At 40.7% G+C, this 15,717-nt stretch overlaps 1 protein-coding gene and 1 non-coding gene across 2 annotated transcripts; both read left to right on the top strand.

Moving 5' to 3' along the window:
• Nucleotides 1-3,617: 3,617 nt before the first annotated feature.
• On the top strand, nt 3,618-3,690 carry trnar-ucg (transfer RNA arginine (anticodon UCG)). The gene has a single exon. It is a non-coding gene; the product is annotated as a tRNA-Arg (tRNA).
• Nucleotides 3,691-4,784: 1,094 nt separating this feature from the next.
• Nucleotides 4,785-13,741, top strand: dnajc3a (DnaJ (Hsp40) homolog, subfamily C, member 3a). The gene is made up of 12 exons (XM_018755660.2): nt 4,785-4,962; nt 6,100-6,210; nt 6,457-6,581; nt 7,495-7,569; nt 8,839-8,991; nt 9,095-9,276; nt 9,453-9,572; nt 9,806-9,911; nt 10,093-10,213; nt 10,919-11,051; nt 11,329-11,477; nt 13,077-13,741. The coding sequence occupies exons 1-12, from the start codon at nt 4,881-4,883 to the stop codon at nt 13,223-13,225; spliced, it is 1,506 nt and encodes a 501-aa protein (XP_018611176.1). The 5' UTR covers nt 4,785-4,880; the 3' UTR covers nt 13,226-13,741.
• The last annotated feature ends 1,976 nt before the right edge of the window (nt 13,742-15,717 follow it).

The following is a 15,717-nucleotide window of genomic DNA, read 5'->3' as shown; positions in this document are numbered from 1 at the left end:
ATTCATCTCAAAATCTGATAAATATACTGTATGTTGTACAGTATGTTAAGCAAATGGGTAACAGAAGGATTACAAAAGGTCTTCTTTCATTATATATGTATGCTATGAGAATGTAAGTTAAAATACAAAATATTAATTTGTGCTTTTTGAAGAGGGGAAACTCTCATACACTCTGTAGACATCAATGATTACAATAGAGTGCTCTTCAAATCACCTTAACACAACACACGTAACAGAGCAAACAGTAAGAAAAAACTCCAAAACACTGCATCAACAATATTTAATTATATATCTTTCCCAAAACTGTGATAATAATATATACTTGTGTCATTGGAACATGTTCCTCACAGTTTATATAAGTGCACAGCAATGCATGACAGCATACATCCATAGGTCTTCAAATCATTTTCACTATACCCATGATAAAACACTTCCATCTACAGCTTCAGAATTTTGCATTAATTATTAATATGACCTTTGGTACTTCGCTTAAAGTTTGGTAATAAATCTTTATAGTCAATGACATGAAGAAACTGAAAGTTCTATGGAAAAAAAAAATGTTAAATCGAAGCTTCAATGCTCACATCAATACACAAACTTGAATTAATAAAATATAATAAAAAATATCGCTGCTTGTTTCCAAGGCAGCATTATGATTATTGCAACATACCTTCAGTGTTCATATTTGCAGGAAATGTGTCAGCTTTCTCAAACCTTCAGCAAGGTTATTGTTTTTCCCTCTACCTGCAAAAAAATCAAATAAAAAAATAAAAATCCTCACCCTAAAAACTCAGCAAATTATCCAGATTGAATAATGTATGTGCCACGTCCACGTCATAATCGGATACATCTGAGGCTCGACAGGTTAAAGGCAGAAGCGAACGGTTGAGTGTCGCGGAATCTTGTTCGCACATTACGCACTCGCTCTGAGCCACCCTACCTGCCTCCGTCGCTCGTTTCCTGAGACCGCTCCCGTCATGAAATCTGATCCGCTCACTAGTGTTCTGACCCACTGCCAGTTTTCCCGACTCCGATACTAGATTTCCTGGTGCACCTCATTTTCAGTCTGAAGACCCTTGCTTGTACCTGACTACGATGCCTGTCCAGCGTCTGAATAAACCCCTGTGCACTCTGCACTTGAGTCTGCCCCTTTCTTCCGGGACGAAAACCATGACAGTATATGGGAAAAGACAAAGTTATAAAAATGATTATTTTAGCAAATAGTTAGGTTTGAGAGGTTATAAGTAGTTATTTTCAAAACAATTTAGTAAAAAAAACAAGTATTACGTATCAATTACATTTTTGATCTTCTAGAATTTTTGAACATCTAGTAACTTTTAATGATAAGAACAACTTACCATTTACAAAACAGTGATATCACGTTCTTCGTTGCAGCTTCCTTCCATTGCTCTACAGCAACACAACCTTTGTTCTACAGTCAGTATGACCTCAGATATACTAACAAGCCATAAAGATTTACAAGTTAGTGTAGTGGGCAGGAAAGCAGGCAGGGAACACACCCTTCTGCTGTCTCTTGTAAATCTGTCATACTGAGGTGTAGCAAATGAACAACTCATATTCAAGACCAAATATAAGTCAAGATGAAAAGAGTAATATGCATAATACCATAATAATCTTGAATGTTAAATATGATATGAAAAAGTAGACCACCTTCTAATTCAGTAGAGCATAACTGATCCTCATCTAGTCGTCAACAAGTTTCAACAGTAGACAAGTCTAATCTCACATGACAAATGATATGTAATAGATTTAAACTGACATTATTTATACGACCATAAGTAAATGTGTGTGGAAAAAGTAGGTGTATCCCATGATTCACTATCATTTATACCCCCTTTAAGCTGCTGGTTTGAAGGAAACATTTCTAGTCCAGCCAAGCAGTCTTGGACTTTCTGGTTTGCTTTCTTCTTTTACTAAACAAACAAAACACATGAATGTAGCTTCTGTGCCAACTTTCAGTATGATCAGATTTTCTTCCACTCATTTGTGGTAGACAGTTGACTTGTGACACATGTTTGATTTGTGTATTTCAGTGTACAAAGTCTGATCCTCAGTCAAGGCACAAAAAGTACATACTGCTGTCCAGTTCCAATCTTCAACAAAACATGCATCTGTGGGTCTGACTGGTATTGATAGCCATCAGCCACTTAAAAAAATAAGATCATGAAGACATTCCTTCATTCATGTGGTGAATGGATCTGTTATGACACAAATGTGTTGCAGTCTCTAGTGAAATCTAGTGCCACTATTTCACATGAAACATATTTTCGGACTTCAGGAAGGAAACCCATCCGAACATGTGAAGATCATAGGTTCGTTCTGCTACTTGTAAAAACATATAATACAGTTAAAATTAAATGTTTATTCACACAAAATCAAATGTTAGAACAATGTATATGTTGATATGTACAGACATTGGCTGAAGCTACTTGTCCCGATCAGGGTTGCGGCAAGCTGGAGCCTAACCCAGAAACACTGGGTGCAAGGCTGGAGGGGGAGGGGACACACCCCAGACCGGACGCCAGTCCATCAGAGGGCACCCCAGGCAGTACTTGAACCCCAGGCCCACCAGAGAGCAGGACCTGGCCAAGGCCGCCGCACCACCGCATTCCCATGCCACCGTGCCCCCTGCAACTGTTGATATGGAATTATATTTTATTCTGTTTCTAAGATTATATTCTGGCATGAGATATTCTACTCACTCTTCTGTTAATGTTTCTAGTGGGGGTGATCCATATGCAGGAGTTACTTCTACTGCTTATGGAATTTTAATGTCTTTAATTTTACAGATATCTGAGTGCTATCAGATGCCATTTCTCCAAGCTACTCCTGGGGCTGCTTTTTTGGAGCTGTGGGATGTGACATAAGAAGGTCTGTTTTAATATGCAAGGTGATTAATTTTTCAGCAAACTATCATCATTTTATCACTGTTGTTGGTATGCTTTTAAGAATGTTTTCTCTCATGGTTTGACAACATAGAGTCCATAACCTTAAGCAAACACTGTTTTGCTTCTAGAGGGTGCAGTGGCGCAGTGGGTTGGACCAGGTCCTGCTCTTTGGTGGGTCTGGGGTTTGAATCCCACTTGGGTTGCCTTGTGACAGACTAGTGTCCTGTCCTGGGTGTGTCCCCTCTTCCTCCAGCCTTACACCCTGTAGTGCTGGGTTAGGCTCCAGTTCCCTGGGACAAGTGGTTGTGCATGCATGCTTTGCTTCCATTTTGTAAGACATGATGACCTTTGTTATGGAAGATCAGCAATGATTTCTTCAGTTATGATTCCTGTTTCAACAAAGAGAGGCTTTCTACACACACATTTTCAGAACCACTTGTCCCATACGGGGTCACGGGGAACCAGAGCCTACCCGGCAACACAGGGCGTAAGGCCAGAGGGGGAGGGGACACACCCAGGACGGGACACCAGTCTGCCACAGGGCACCCCAAGCAGGACTCAAACCCCAGACTCACTGGAGAGCAGGACTGTGGTCCAATTCACCGCGCCCTCGCGCCCCCAAAGCCTGAACCTCTTCTGATTTGCTCTATGAGCAAATTTATATTGCCCAAGATTTATATAGAGCAAATCTATTTGCTCTATGACCTGGACCACGTGGCCTAATGGATAAGGCGTCTGACTTCGGATCAGAAGATTGAGGGTTCGAGTCCCTTCGTGGTTGATGTGGTCCTAGCACACAGGACAATATTTAGTGAGCGACTTGCTGAAATTCAAAGAGGCTTTCTAAATGAGTAAATTCATGTATGAGTTTGTTGAATGTTGATACATTTGCTCAGAAAGTTATTTTTAAGTTAAAACCACAGGTTCAATGGGCAACATTTCCATTGGTCCTTGTTGTATCCTCCTCCCTCCAGACCTAATAAATTCTGCGGTATGAACAACCTTGTGTCCCCATTCTCCCCATAACTGCCCTACTACAGTTCATCGGATCGACTGAGCCCTGTAAATACAAATTTCAAACATCGCTCTTTAGATGCACTTTTACTTTTGCCTGCTGCACAAACGCAGCACAACCGCATGAGCCCCGTTTGCGGAACCTGCGCTGCTAAGTGGGGCTGATGACGTCACACCACCCGTTAATTATTATTACTGCTGTATCTCAAAAAGTTCAATAACACGTCACTTTAAACGCCATGAAGGCAGGACAAATGAAACACGAAGGATTTGTGTCTGTGCTGTTTGTGTGGGGGGGTAGTTTCACGGACCAAGACTTTATAATTAAAACTTCAGACTAACAACACAACAACGCAAGAAAACACTGCAGAAAATATGTAGAATTGTTAACAGACAGATCTGTAGGTTACGAATCGAATTCCTGACTTGCGTTGGAATCACCGTGAAATGCAAGAATAAATGCATTACTACAATATGATTTATATTGGTAGATAATCATGACTGTGTCATGTACTGTACGATGTACATGTGTGTTGTTATAAAACAGAGCGCTTGGACGACTGTTGGAGATGTGAAAGCTATTGCTTTCGTTGCCTATGTGAGAATTCTGAACATAATAAAGCCCAGAACTGTGTCACGAAAAAGCCAGCAATGCTGCTGATGGTACTGTCACTACGGTCATCCCACCAGCCGGTGCCGGTTCCGCTACGTGCCTTCGTCGAGCCATAGTCACTATAATAGTGCTGCCGTGGCTCTCCGCTGTTGAACTGTATGGTTAGGGGGCGGGGCTTAATGCCATACTGTCCAATCGGAACGGCCCACGACCGATCCAAGCCACGTGAGTCTGACTTAAAGGCCGGGAAGGAGCGCTGTGTTATTTGTTTCTCTTTACAAGCGTTTTGGTTTAGAGGCGTGAAACGGTCGGTTGTAATTAAGGATCTGTTTAAGCAGCCGACCATGGTTTCGATGGATATTGCTGCACGTAAAGTGCTAAGTTATGTTCCGTTTATTCTTGTTTTGATTGACCTGCGGTACGAGGGTAAGTTATTCTGCTTTCACTTAGTCTAGACTAGAGTCTGACGTTTCAAGATGTTACCTGGGTATTAGGATTTCTGTAACGGTTTTCAGAAACTCGTACTTGTGTGGTGTAGAACTAAGTGATATGAGCCGGATGAATGTTGCCGTTTCCACCGTAGGAGTCGTTTGGTCATCGTAGCTCTGCTTGCAAACCTCGTGTAACTGTAAGCCTGGTCCAGTGTGAACTGTAATGAATTTGACGTTTGTGTGTCTCTTAGTTACTATCATTCTCATCATCATTGTCAAAATACTACCCATGATGATCATGTAATACTAAATTTAGGGTAGTATTTTGACAATGTAATCTTGATTCTTGTCTGTTTTCTTAGTGTGTCGGAACGTGACTGACCACTTGACAGCCCATCATTTACACTTATTTATTTAGCAGACACTTCTCCAGAGTGACGTCTTCTGAACTCTATGTAGTGTTATCAACCCACACACCTTATTCACTTACACTGCTAGATATACTACTGGCCCAGGGTCACTCATCCATACATCAGTAGAACACACTTGCTCTGTCACTCACACACTATGGGTGAACCTAAACTGCATGTCTTTGGGAGGAAACCAGAGCACCGGGAGGAAACCCATGCAGACTGAGTGGGGTTCAAACCCACATCCTTTTGCACCACCCAGAAACTGTGAGACAGTAGCACTATTCACTGTGCTGCCCTCAGTTGTATAGCTTTTAGTATATACTTTTCCAAAGGCTTTTCAGGGTGAAAAGATGCTTCTGATGTTTGCATGATTCTCAAAGTGGCTGATCTTGAATATTTTGCAATGAGCAACTGATGCTTTAACATTGTTTTAAAGTACCAGTTGAGCTGGTTTGTGCAGAACTATACTGAACCAGGTGACATAATGAAGTGCCCCAACTGTAGTACCCTTGAGGAAGATCCTAAGCCTGAATTACTCAAGTCAAGTACTATCTACCTTTTTATAAATGGGTAAAGCATTGTATCCTTCCTCTGACAAATAGTTACATGAATATTTATGGTAAATCACTGAGCTGTAACAATGTGATTTACCATCTTGAGTTTGAACAGTACTTTAAGGTCAAGCCATTGCTCATTAGATTTTTTTTTTTTCTTTGCAGGTGTACAGTGTGGGAAGAACAGTGATGTTGAGAGTCACCTGGAGATGGGCAAGAAGCTGCTAGCTGCAGGACAGCTGGCAGATGCTCTATCTCACTTCCATGCAGCTGTTGGTGTGTAGTTGTACTACAGTGTCATTGACTGTATGCTGGCCGGTGCGGTTAATCTCTCTGGCTGGTTGCCCATTGATATCCCTGGCTGCTTGCTGGCCAGTACTGTCCTAATGCAGAGCCAAGGACAAGTTTGTGTTTACTGGTGTTATGGGTTGCGATGTTGGTTATATCACTTACTGTCCTTGTTTGTGCCCTTATGCTTTTACCTTAACTTCGGCTCCGATTCTAAACCGGTTATCCCCCCAGATGGAGATCCAAATGACTACATGGCCTATTTCAGAAGAGCTACTGTCTTCTTGGCTATGGGAAAGTCCAAATCAGCTCTACCTGATCTGAACAAAGTCCTTGAGCTCAAACCAGATTTTACATCTGTAAGTAAATGTGACCTCAGATGGTGTGAGTGACTTCTAATTTTCAATTTGTACACTAAGCTACTTGCAATAACATACATAGCTGGTTTTTTTTTTTGGGACAGTTAATGGTATATACCATTCTCAAGGGTACTATTACAGGAGTGGGGGTTTGAACCTGGGTCATCAACAGCTCTAATATCTATGCCACTTGCTACTGCTATGTGAACAAGAACACGTGTCTGTTCTGCTTTTACGTTAGGCAAGTTTTAAGGAAGGATGTGAAATAACCCGAACAATGAGAGCTCATATGATTAGGAACATATTTTTAGTGGGGTCTATACCCAGAACGTTTTTTGATTGTTACCTGGAGAGCACAGGTGCCTAACATATTTGAGCAAAATTTGTCCTGCAAATTTTCCTATGGTACAAATGAATTAATATGCATGTTGCTTTGGGTAAGCATTGCCTAAACAATGAATGAATAAATGCAGTAACTGTAGAGTCAAAGGAAATGGATGTGATCAGTGTTAACTTACAACGTTTGAATGTGGCATATCTGGCAGAGATCTCCCTGCTCATGTGCTGTTAATGGTGTGCAAGAGTTTGCCTGTAACTACATTATCAAGGTAGTTCTGGATACCTTGTGTGCTGATACTGCCATGCCATCTAGGATTTACCCTGCCTTGTACTTCTTGTTTCCAGCATAGGCTTCAAACCCCAATGACTGTATAAGACAAGCAGCTGGCAATAAGAATTCATACATTTTTCTTTTTTCCTTTTTAAACTTTTGCAAACTTGACTTGCTTCACAATATGGTCTTAATGATTTTTGGTGCAACAAACAAGGAATCTCATCCTGCTCAGCAATGTGTTTTTGGACCAATTTTGTCTTGCATTGTGTGTAATTGATAAATTATTGTGCTATTTTTCAGGCCAGGCTTCAGAGAGGCAATCTTCTCCTTAAGCAGGGGAAGCTAAGTGATGCTGAGGAGGATTTCAAGAAAGTGGTAAATTTTATTTATATCCCCCCCCAAAGTTATCTTGGAAAGATGTGGCCTTGTTTATCTAGCTGCATGTGGTGTAACGACCTTCAGCTCAAAGCAGGAAAAGCAGAAGTTTACCATAAAAGCTAAGAATTAAGTGTATTTGGTGATGTTAAGGTACCTTTAAGCTAAGAAACCTTATTCAGGAGCCAAAGTACATGGTGTGTTGACTTGGAATTTCTATAGAAAAACACAGTACTTCTCAAAATACTTCAAGAACAGGGGGAAACTTGTAGGTAACAAAGGCTATTAAAACATTCACAAATCTAGAACACTTGTCTGAAAATCACTTTAGTTGATTGGAAGCTCTTGATATTGAAGAAAAATAAATACATCCTATTTGTTCCTTTGCAATTGCAGTGCACACATCTTCCACGGTAGACAACTGAATTAATGTCTTGTTGCACTGCATGTCCATATAGCATTAAGAATCGAACTGACCCAATAAACCAGTTTGAGTTTTGGAGCTAGGGGAGTCATGGAAAAGAAATGTGGCAAAATAAAGTCAAATATTTGGAAAATTAAAAAGATGAATCCCTTTATTTTATGACCTAAAACTCCCCCATTGTATTTTACATGACCTCAGACATTTAATTTCTTTCAGTTCTGTACATAAATGTGTAGCATGCAGTACTGAGCTTGCACACTGCAAGTTGTTAGTGCTAGTCTTAATCTAAATTGGAATGTCAAAGTATCTGCAAGGTGTGGTGTATTAATATTTGGCTGTTACTGTTTCTTGCAATCATAAGATGCTCAGTCTGAATTTAAATATTTTAATTTAATCAGTTTTAGAGCTTTTGGTCCTGGATTCTCCCCCCCCCATCTTGAACACTGGATCAGTTGAGTCCTAGAATTAGCAAGGTGCCAAAGTATACAAACTTTTTAGATGCCTCCCCCAAATGAGACTGCATGTAGGCTTTGTATGTGCCATTTATTTTTGATTCAGACATACATCTTTTGACATGTAATCATTTCTGTATTTCAGTCTGAACTGAAAGAGTAATTGTTAATGTGACATGCAGTGAATGTTACTGACATTCATTAATGGTGCAGCTAGTGAAATATAATTTATCAGCCTTAATTTGCAGAGCATCTCAAACATCCAGTTCTGTCATTCTCAATGTTGACTTTTTTTTTTATTTAAAATTTAAATCTGCACTGAAAACTCGGATGGTTGCAGGGGGGTACTTTGTCAGAAATGCAGTGAGAATTTCCCTTTGCTCTTCTCCAAAGCTCAAATCCAGTCCCAGTGAAAAAGAGGAGAAGGAAGCCAAAAGTCAACTGGTTAAATCGGAAGAGATTCAGCAGCTGGTGTCTCAGGCTCACAGTGTTTTTTCCCAGAAGGATTATACTTCAGCCATCACCTACCTTGACTCAATCATTGAGGTGAGCCATCATACCAGTGGCTGAGATGTTCAGGTAACCTCTTAAATGCATCAGTAACCAAGAGCCTCAGTGTCCAGGCTTTAACCTTTTTTCTGCCACTTAGACCTGCATGTGGAATGTGGTCTTCAGGGAGCTGCGAGCAGAATGTTTCATCCAAATGGATGAGATGGGGAAAGCAATCAGTGACCTCAAAGTAGCATCCAGACTGAGGAATGACAACACTGAAGCCTTTTACAAGCTCAGCAGTATTTATTATCAGCTGGGGGACCATGAAATGTCTCTCAAGTAAGCTTCAGTTTACATTAAGCTAGGCCATGGTATTTAAGTTTATTTTGATTTAAACTGCAATTAATACCAATCTACATATTTTACAGATGTATTCATTCAAGGACATGTTTTACTGAAGCTGTCCACTTCAGGTACCTGTCTAGTGTTCTGTAACTGCTTCCCTCCATTCACAGTGAGGTACGTGAGTGTCTGAAGCTGGACCCTGATCATAAGCAATGCTTCAGCCACTACAAACAAGTGAAGAAGCTGAACAAGCAGATCCTAGCTGCTGAAGATCTCATCCAACAGCAGAGGTGTGTTACATCTTGCTCTAAGACTGTTCAGTCTAACCTTATCAAGCTATCATCCTTTGCAGGTGTTTTGCTGCAATTGTTGTGTTGCTTAGATGCCTTAGTGCCAATAGTATCTTAGTTTTTGTTTGGCATTATCCGTACAATTTGTGCTGAAGCAGTTATAGGATAGCTCAAGCGAGCCACAGAAAGGAATTGAGTAATGTCTAAGGCCTCCTCTTCTACCCCATCATCAGGTATGCTGATGCAGTGATTAAATATGAGTCTGTGATGAAAACGGAACCAAATGTGCATCACTACACTCATCAGGCCAAAGAACGCATCTGCCACTGTCTGTCTCTGGTAGGTTGGGGGCAGGTTGACCCTGAACACATGGTGCTCCAGGGTTCCAGATCTCTGCAGTCTTGTGAAATGGTTCTATACTTGTATGATGAGTTGATTTAAATCTTTGCAGTGTATTTAATGTCACTTTTACACCCCTTCGAAATGAATATAAATATCAAGCTCTTTTGCCTTACCCTAGAACCAGCAAGCTGCAGAAGCCATCCTCACCTGTAGTGAGGTCCTCGCATCTGATCCTCAGAATGTGAATGCTTTGAAGGACAGAGCAGAAGCCTTCCTTCAAGATGAGCAATATGAGGAAGGTAAGAACCATGTTGCATTTTGAGACAGGGCTTTGTTCTGCACCCAGTAGTGCAAAAGATGGGATGGTCCTGAACTTTCTTGGGGAGGGGTGTAACCAAAAATGGCATTTAAATTCCATGTCCCATTTACATAGATGGGTTCTCACAAGTGCCTTTGTACTTGTTTCCACTTCCAGAACAAATAGTGTATTAACAGCATTTCAGTGACTATCACTGCCTTGCCTGGTATAAAGGCTGTTTCAAACATTTGTCACGCTTACTGCTGTGAAACCTCATCTTTCAAAGCTGCAGAAAGGCCTGCTGGCAGCAATGCATGCACATCTTAAGTATACAGGATTTCTTGCTCCATTGTCATTGCACAGAACTTGGATCACACAGAAGCAAAGTAATGGATGCCTCATGTACTGCAGGTTTCTTCAAGATATGAAGCCATGGTGAAATGCATGAAAGCACATCTTTCATCTCCCTTGATCTATGCATTTCATAAATGTAACATATCGGGGGGGCTAATATTACAAGTGTATTCAGAGGGTTGGTCTATTCAGTGATCTGGATTACATCAGTATGGGTGACACCTTTTAAAACTGACCAGTCCCATTCTTGATTTGCATAACTGACAGTGATTTTGAGCCCTTGTAGCTTAAAGGACTAGGCATAGTGCTCAGAGTTCAGTCCATGGTGACCATGATACAACTGTTTCTACAGCTGTCCGGGACTATGAGACTGCAAGCAAATACAGCGAGGGTGACCGGCAGATCAAGGAGGGGCTGGAGAAAGCACAGCGGCTTATGAAGCAGTCTAAGAAGAGAGACTACTACAAGATCTTGGGTGTCAAGAGGTGTGTCTCCCAGGTGGGCTAGTTTACAAAGCCCTGACTGCTTGCATAGCAGGTAGCATGGGGGTGACATAGAATTGTAACTGGTCAATGACCATGTCACATACTGGTTGGGTCCCTGCTGTTGTGCTTGTGAGGGGGGGGGATCATGGCCAGATCACTCCAAGTGTCAAATTGTTTGCCAAACAGTTTAATTCATATAGTTTTTGATGTAAAGTTAAGCTTGAGGAGAACAATGCATCCTGGATACTGAAGATGGGTATCTGTTTTGGTGTTGTAGAACTGCTCAGAAGAAGGAGATCATTAAAGCTTACAGGAAGCTAGCTCAGCAGTGGCATCCAGATAACTTCCAGGATGCTGATGAGAAGAAGAGGGCAGAAAAGAAGTTTATTGACATTGCCCAGGCTAAGGAGGTGCTCACTGACCCTGGTAAGCTTCCTGCTTTCCATGTTCCACTGTATTCATTTTCCACACTAATGGAAGGAGACTCTCCTAACATGTGATCTCCTGATGTTCTCAGTAGGCACATACCAATCACTCTTCCAGCACAGCCAAACAGTCATATTAAGGGCTGATAAAGCTTTCAGGATATGGTTTATAGAAATGTTAAGATTCTAAATACTTCCCCTGTCCTTTAATGACTTGGTCGTCATTCAGTTTCACAGTAGTGATCATGATCACACCTAACACAATTCAGCCTTAGTTTCTTTGTAAACATTGAATCGGTAGGTTGTGATTGAAATGTTTAATGGGGGGGGGGGGGGGCGGGATTTGTGTTGTGCTATTAATCTACAATAAGTTTTTTTTTTTTTTTTTGTTGTTTTACACATGTTCCAGCAAGTGTAAAAATGCTTCTTTCTTTGGTCTACTTGTAACCTTGGCAATGAACTAAAAAGTAAAATGGCAGATTAAAAGGGAAATGTGACCACAAATAATGGTTCAGATCCACTCACCACTAGGGTGGTAAGTGTTTACATAATGACTGGCAAAGGACAGGTACCTTGAACAAATAACTGAGCTGTTCAAATTGATAGAATGAACAGTAACATTGGTGATGGACTGAAAAGGAGGAAAGCTACATTTACCGCTTGTAATACAACTTGCATCTGATATCTGAAATTTAGCTTATTTCTTACAAGTTTGCATAGTAGATGGCTTAGGCTTTTTGGCTTTAAGACTTGCTGGAATGATGGAACTAATGATGGTTTAAACTTGAGTTATGCGGTTGGTCACACAACTGAGCATACAGTAGTCCATGACATGGGCACAATGTGAAAGGGGGCAATGGCAGCAATGCAGTGAGTCCAAGGACTGGAAGAGGCGGGGGTAGAACTAGCAGCACACTTAACTACAGGTGAGCAGGAAAGTGCAACATGAGGAGTAGCATGTCCTGCATAGAGTGCAGGATCAGAAGTACCTAGGGCAAAAGGAAAATGAGAAATGAGGGGCAGGAGCTGGATAAGAGTGAGCAACAATTGTGAGGATGTGGGCGGCAGCAACACCTGTGAGTGGAGCTGGCAGGAAGGACAGATGGGAAGGTCAAAGGAAAAATGGGGTGCTGCTTGAAATGAGGGGAAGGCTTGCTTTGGAGAAATGTCAGCTAAATGAGTAAATTTTAAGGTAGGAAAACAACCATAGTGTTAAAGTAAAACTGCAAGTAGAACATGTTGGGTTTTGGAACACACTGCCAGCCTTTATCCCCACACAAGTTTATGTTCCCAACTGACAGCTGGATGTGGCCACAGTCTAAATTTCCACCTAAAACTTGGCATTTCCAACATCTCAATATAGCTTTCTCAGGAAGTTTTTAGTCTAACTTGTGAATGAGGCACATCTGCTTTAAATTGCCATTTGGTAGCTGTACTTGAGGGGAAAAATCAAGTTGCTTCCAGTCCAAGTTGTATTTCTGAACTGATGACCCAGTGCCTTTCCAGTTTAAAACTGGATGCTCATATAGCCTGGCTGCATTTGCATGTGATGCTGTGAGCTACAAGTTCTGCCATGTACCCTTTCTGTATCTCCCTACAGAGATGAGGAGCAAGTTTGACCAGGGAGAGGACCCTCTGGACCCTGAGAGCCAGCAGGGTGGCTCCACCCACTTTCATGCCTGGGATGGCTTCCAGGGCTTCAACCCTTTTGGCTCAGGGCCCTTCACTTTCAAGTTCAACTTCAACTGAGGTCACATGATCATGCAGAGATTTGTGAATGCTAATAAATTGAACACATGGTGACCATAAAGTTGCAGGTTCAGATCCCAGACCTGCTGTGCTTTGTGTAAGGCATTTGATAGGGAATTGCCTCTAAATATCCATTTGTATAAATGGGTAAAGTCCTTCAAAATGTATTTGTCCTTGATAAGGGCATATGTCAAAGGTGTAAGTAATGCATAGCTGGCTTGTAGCTGCAGCAGTGGTTCCCAATTCACTCATTCTGCAGTATTCTATACATTCCTGTATTTACCAACTTGCATTATCTCACTAAGTATTCAATTGTAAAACAATTGATCAGCTGGGTGACTTCTGCTTGTGGTGGAGCAGAACAAACTATCGAATTACTGGTGCAGGCTACAAAATGCAATTTTGCCATGTTTCTGTATTCAGTTGCAGGGAGTTCAGAGAAAAGCTGAAAAGGTGTTTGTTAGCTTAACAGACCTATTAAGAATTTTTTTTCTTTAAAAAAAAAAAAAAAAAAAACTAAAACTAGAAAGTGCTACAAATGTGTTTTTGCCCTCTACCTTGTTTGAGAATTTTTTTTCTCTCTTGTTCCTGCAACAAATCTGTGTACAGTTACACTTTTATATGGAATTGTAAATAAAATTCTATTTATGCCCTTCTTCCTTAATGCAGTCTATAATAGTCTATGGAGAATATAGTATGTGATGGCTCTAGGGCAGACAAAATCTGCAGTGTTGAATATTCTAGAGCAAAAAAAGGTCCCCATAATTCTCAAACAGAAGCAATCTGAAACAACTCCATGGATCCTGGGGGAAGATTGCAGGGGGGTTACAGAAGGACAACCATCACTGCAACACTCCACCTATCTGGACTTTATGCCAGTGTGGCCAGACAAAAGCCTCTCGGCAGTAAAAGACACAAAACCTCCTTGAGGTGCAAAAGGCCACCGAGAGGACTAGGGATATCTGAAAATTAACACCCCTACAATCCATACTTTTTTTTTTTTTTTTTTTTTTTTTTTCCTCCCCTCTTCCCCCACTTGTAATGACAAAAACAAATGTGTTAAAGGGAGTAACTATCACAAACAATTCAGGTTTTTGTCAATTAACATAAGTGTGACATGGATAGTTTAACTGGCAACTTTTTTTGTATCCATTATGGTGGAGTAAGACTCCCTCCACCCCCCCCCAGCTGGTTTGTTGAATTAGCAAAATAGCCAGCAACTATAAGTGATTTCTGGTTTTACTAAAACTTTGGTATTAAGTCTTAATCATTAAGATTAAATGTATTAGTATCTTACCTTTTCTAGAATGAACTTACCTATCATGTACCATGGCTGAACTGTAACCCTTAATATTTTCAATTAACTATAAGAACTGCCTATAACCAAGATAACAATTACTCTGATTACTTTTGTACACTGCAGGTGTCTGGCATATATGACATTCTGAGGTACACATAATGGATCAATACAGTAGTTACAAAGACACAATACTGGCAAAAAAAAGAGTATACAGACTGTATCATTCATGGTTCTGATAACTCAAGACTCCCTGGTGTCTTTAAAAGATCTAGACTCATGGAACATTTTACTCAGAACTGCAGGGATCTGACAACATGCTCCTGTTTTGGAAATAACTAAAAGCATTGAAGAAGGAAAAATGCCACAGCATTTTCACTATCAAAGTCTTAAAACCATCCTTTCCAAGGGCATTAATGTTGAACCTACAAAAGTCTGTTCCAAAAGATCATCTAGGCATGCACCTACTATTTCAAGAGTTTGATAAAACTATGAATTTTCTACAGTAAGCCCAGTAAATATCAAAGGATGAAAGACAAGGGAACCTCTGGTCCAATGTGTTGAGTTCTGAAAGTACAGGTGGTCCCTGATTTACGATGAGCCTAAGTTTTCCAAAACCCATCCCAAGTTGAAAATATCGTAAGTCAAAAATATATTTAATACACCTAATACACATCTCTGCGTGACAGACTGGGAGATGCAGATCACTGTCGCTGCCGAGCATTGTGGGAGAGTATCACTCTGCATATTGCTTGCCTGGGAGAAAAAAAAAATCAAAATTAAATATTCAAAGTACGGTTTCTCCTAAATGTCTATTGACAGCTCACCATCGTAAAGTTGAAAAAATTGCAAGTTAGACCATCGTAAATCGAGGACCACCTGTACGATGAAAGTATCCGCAAAGCAGCAACTCAAAAACCTGATAAAAAAATTCTTGCCTGTTTGACTAGAAAACATTGTTGACACAACTAGACAACTTGTTGCTGCAGAGGGACATTACCACAAATCTTGCTATAAGCTTTGCACAAAAAGGAGAATTTTCTGCTACTTCTGACACAGGGATGAAAAGAGGACAAAGCGAGCTTGCAGAGTATGATGAAGCAGAGAGACTAGCTATGAGGAACTCTTCTTGTAAAATCCAATTTCCAAAAAAGCAAACAAAAACAGAAAGCAGTACAATAAGATATTTAATGTT

The sequence above is a fragment of the Scleropages formosus genome, chromosome 24, assembly GCF_900964775.1.
Source record: "Scleropages formosus chromosome 24, fSclFor1.1, whole genome shotgun sequence".
NCBI lineage: Eukaryota > Metazoa > Chordata > Actinopteri > Osteoglossiformes > Osteoglossidae > Scleropages > Scleropages formosus.
This window is presented reverse-complemented; position numbering and strand designations above follow the sequence as displayed.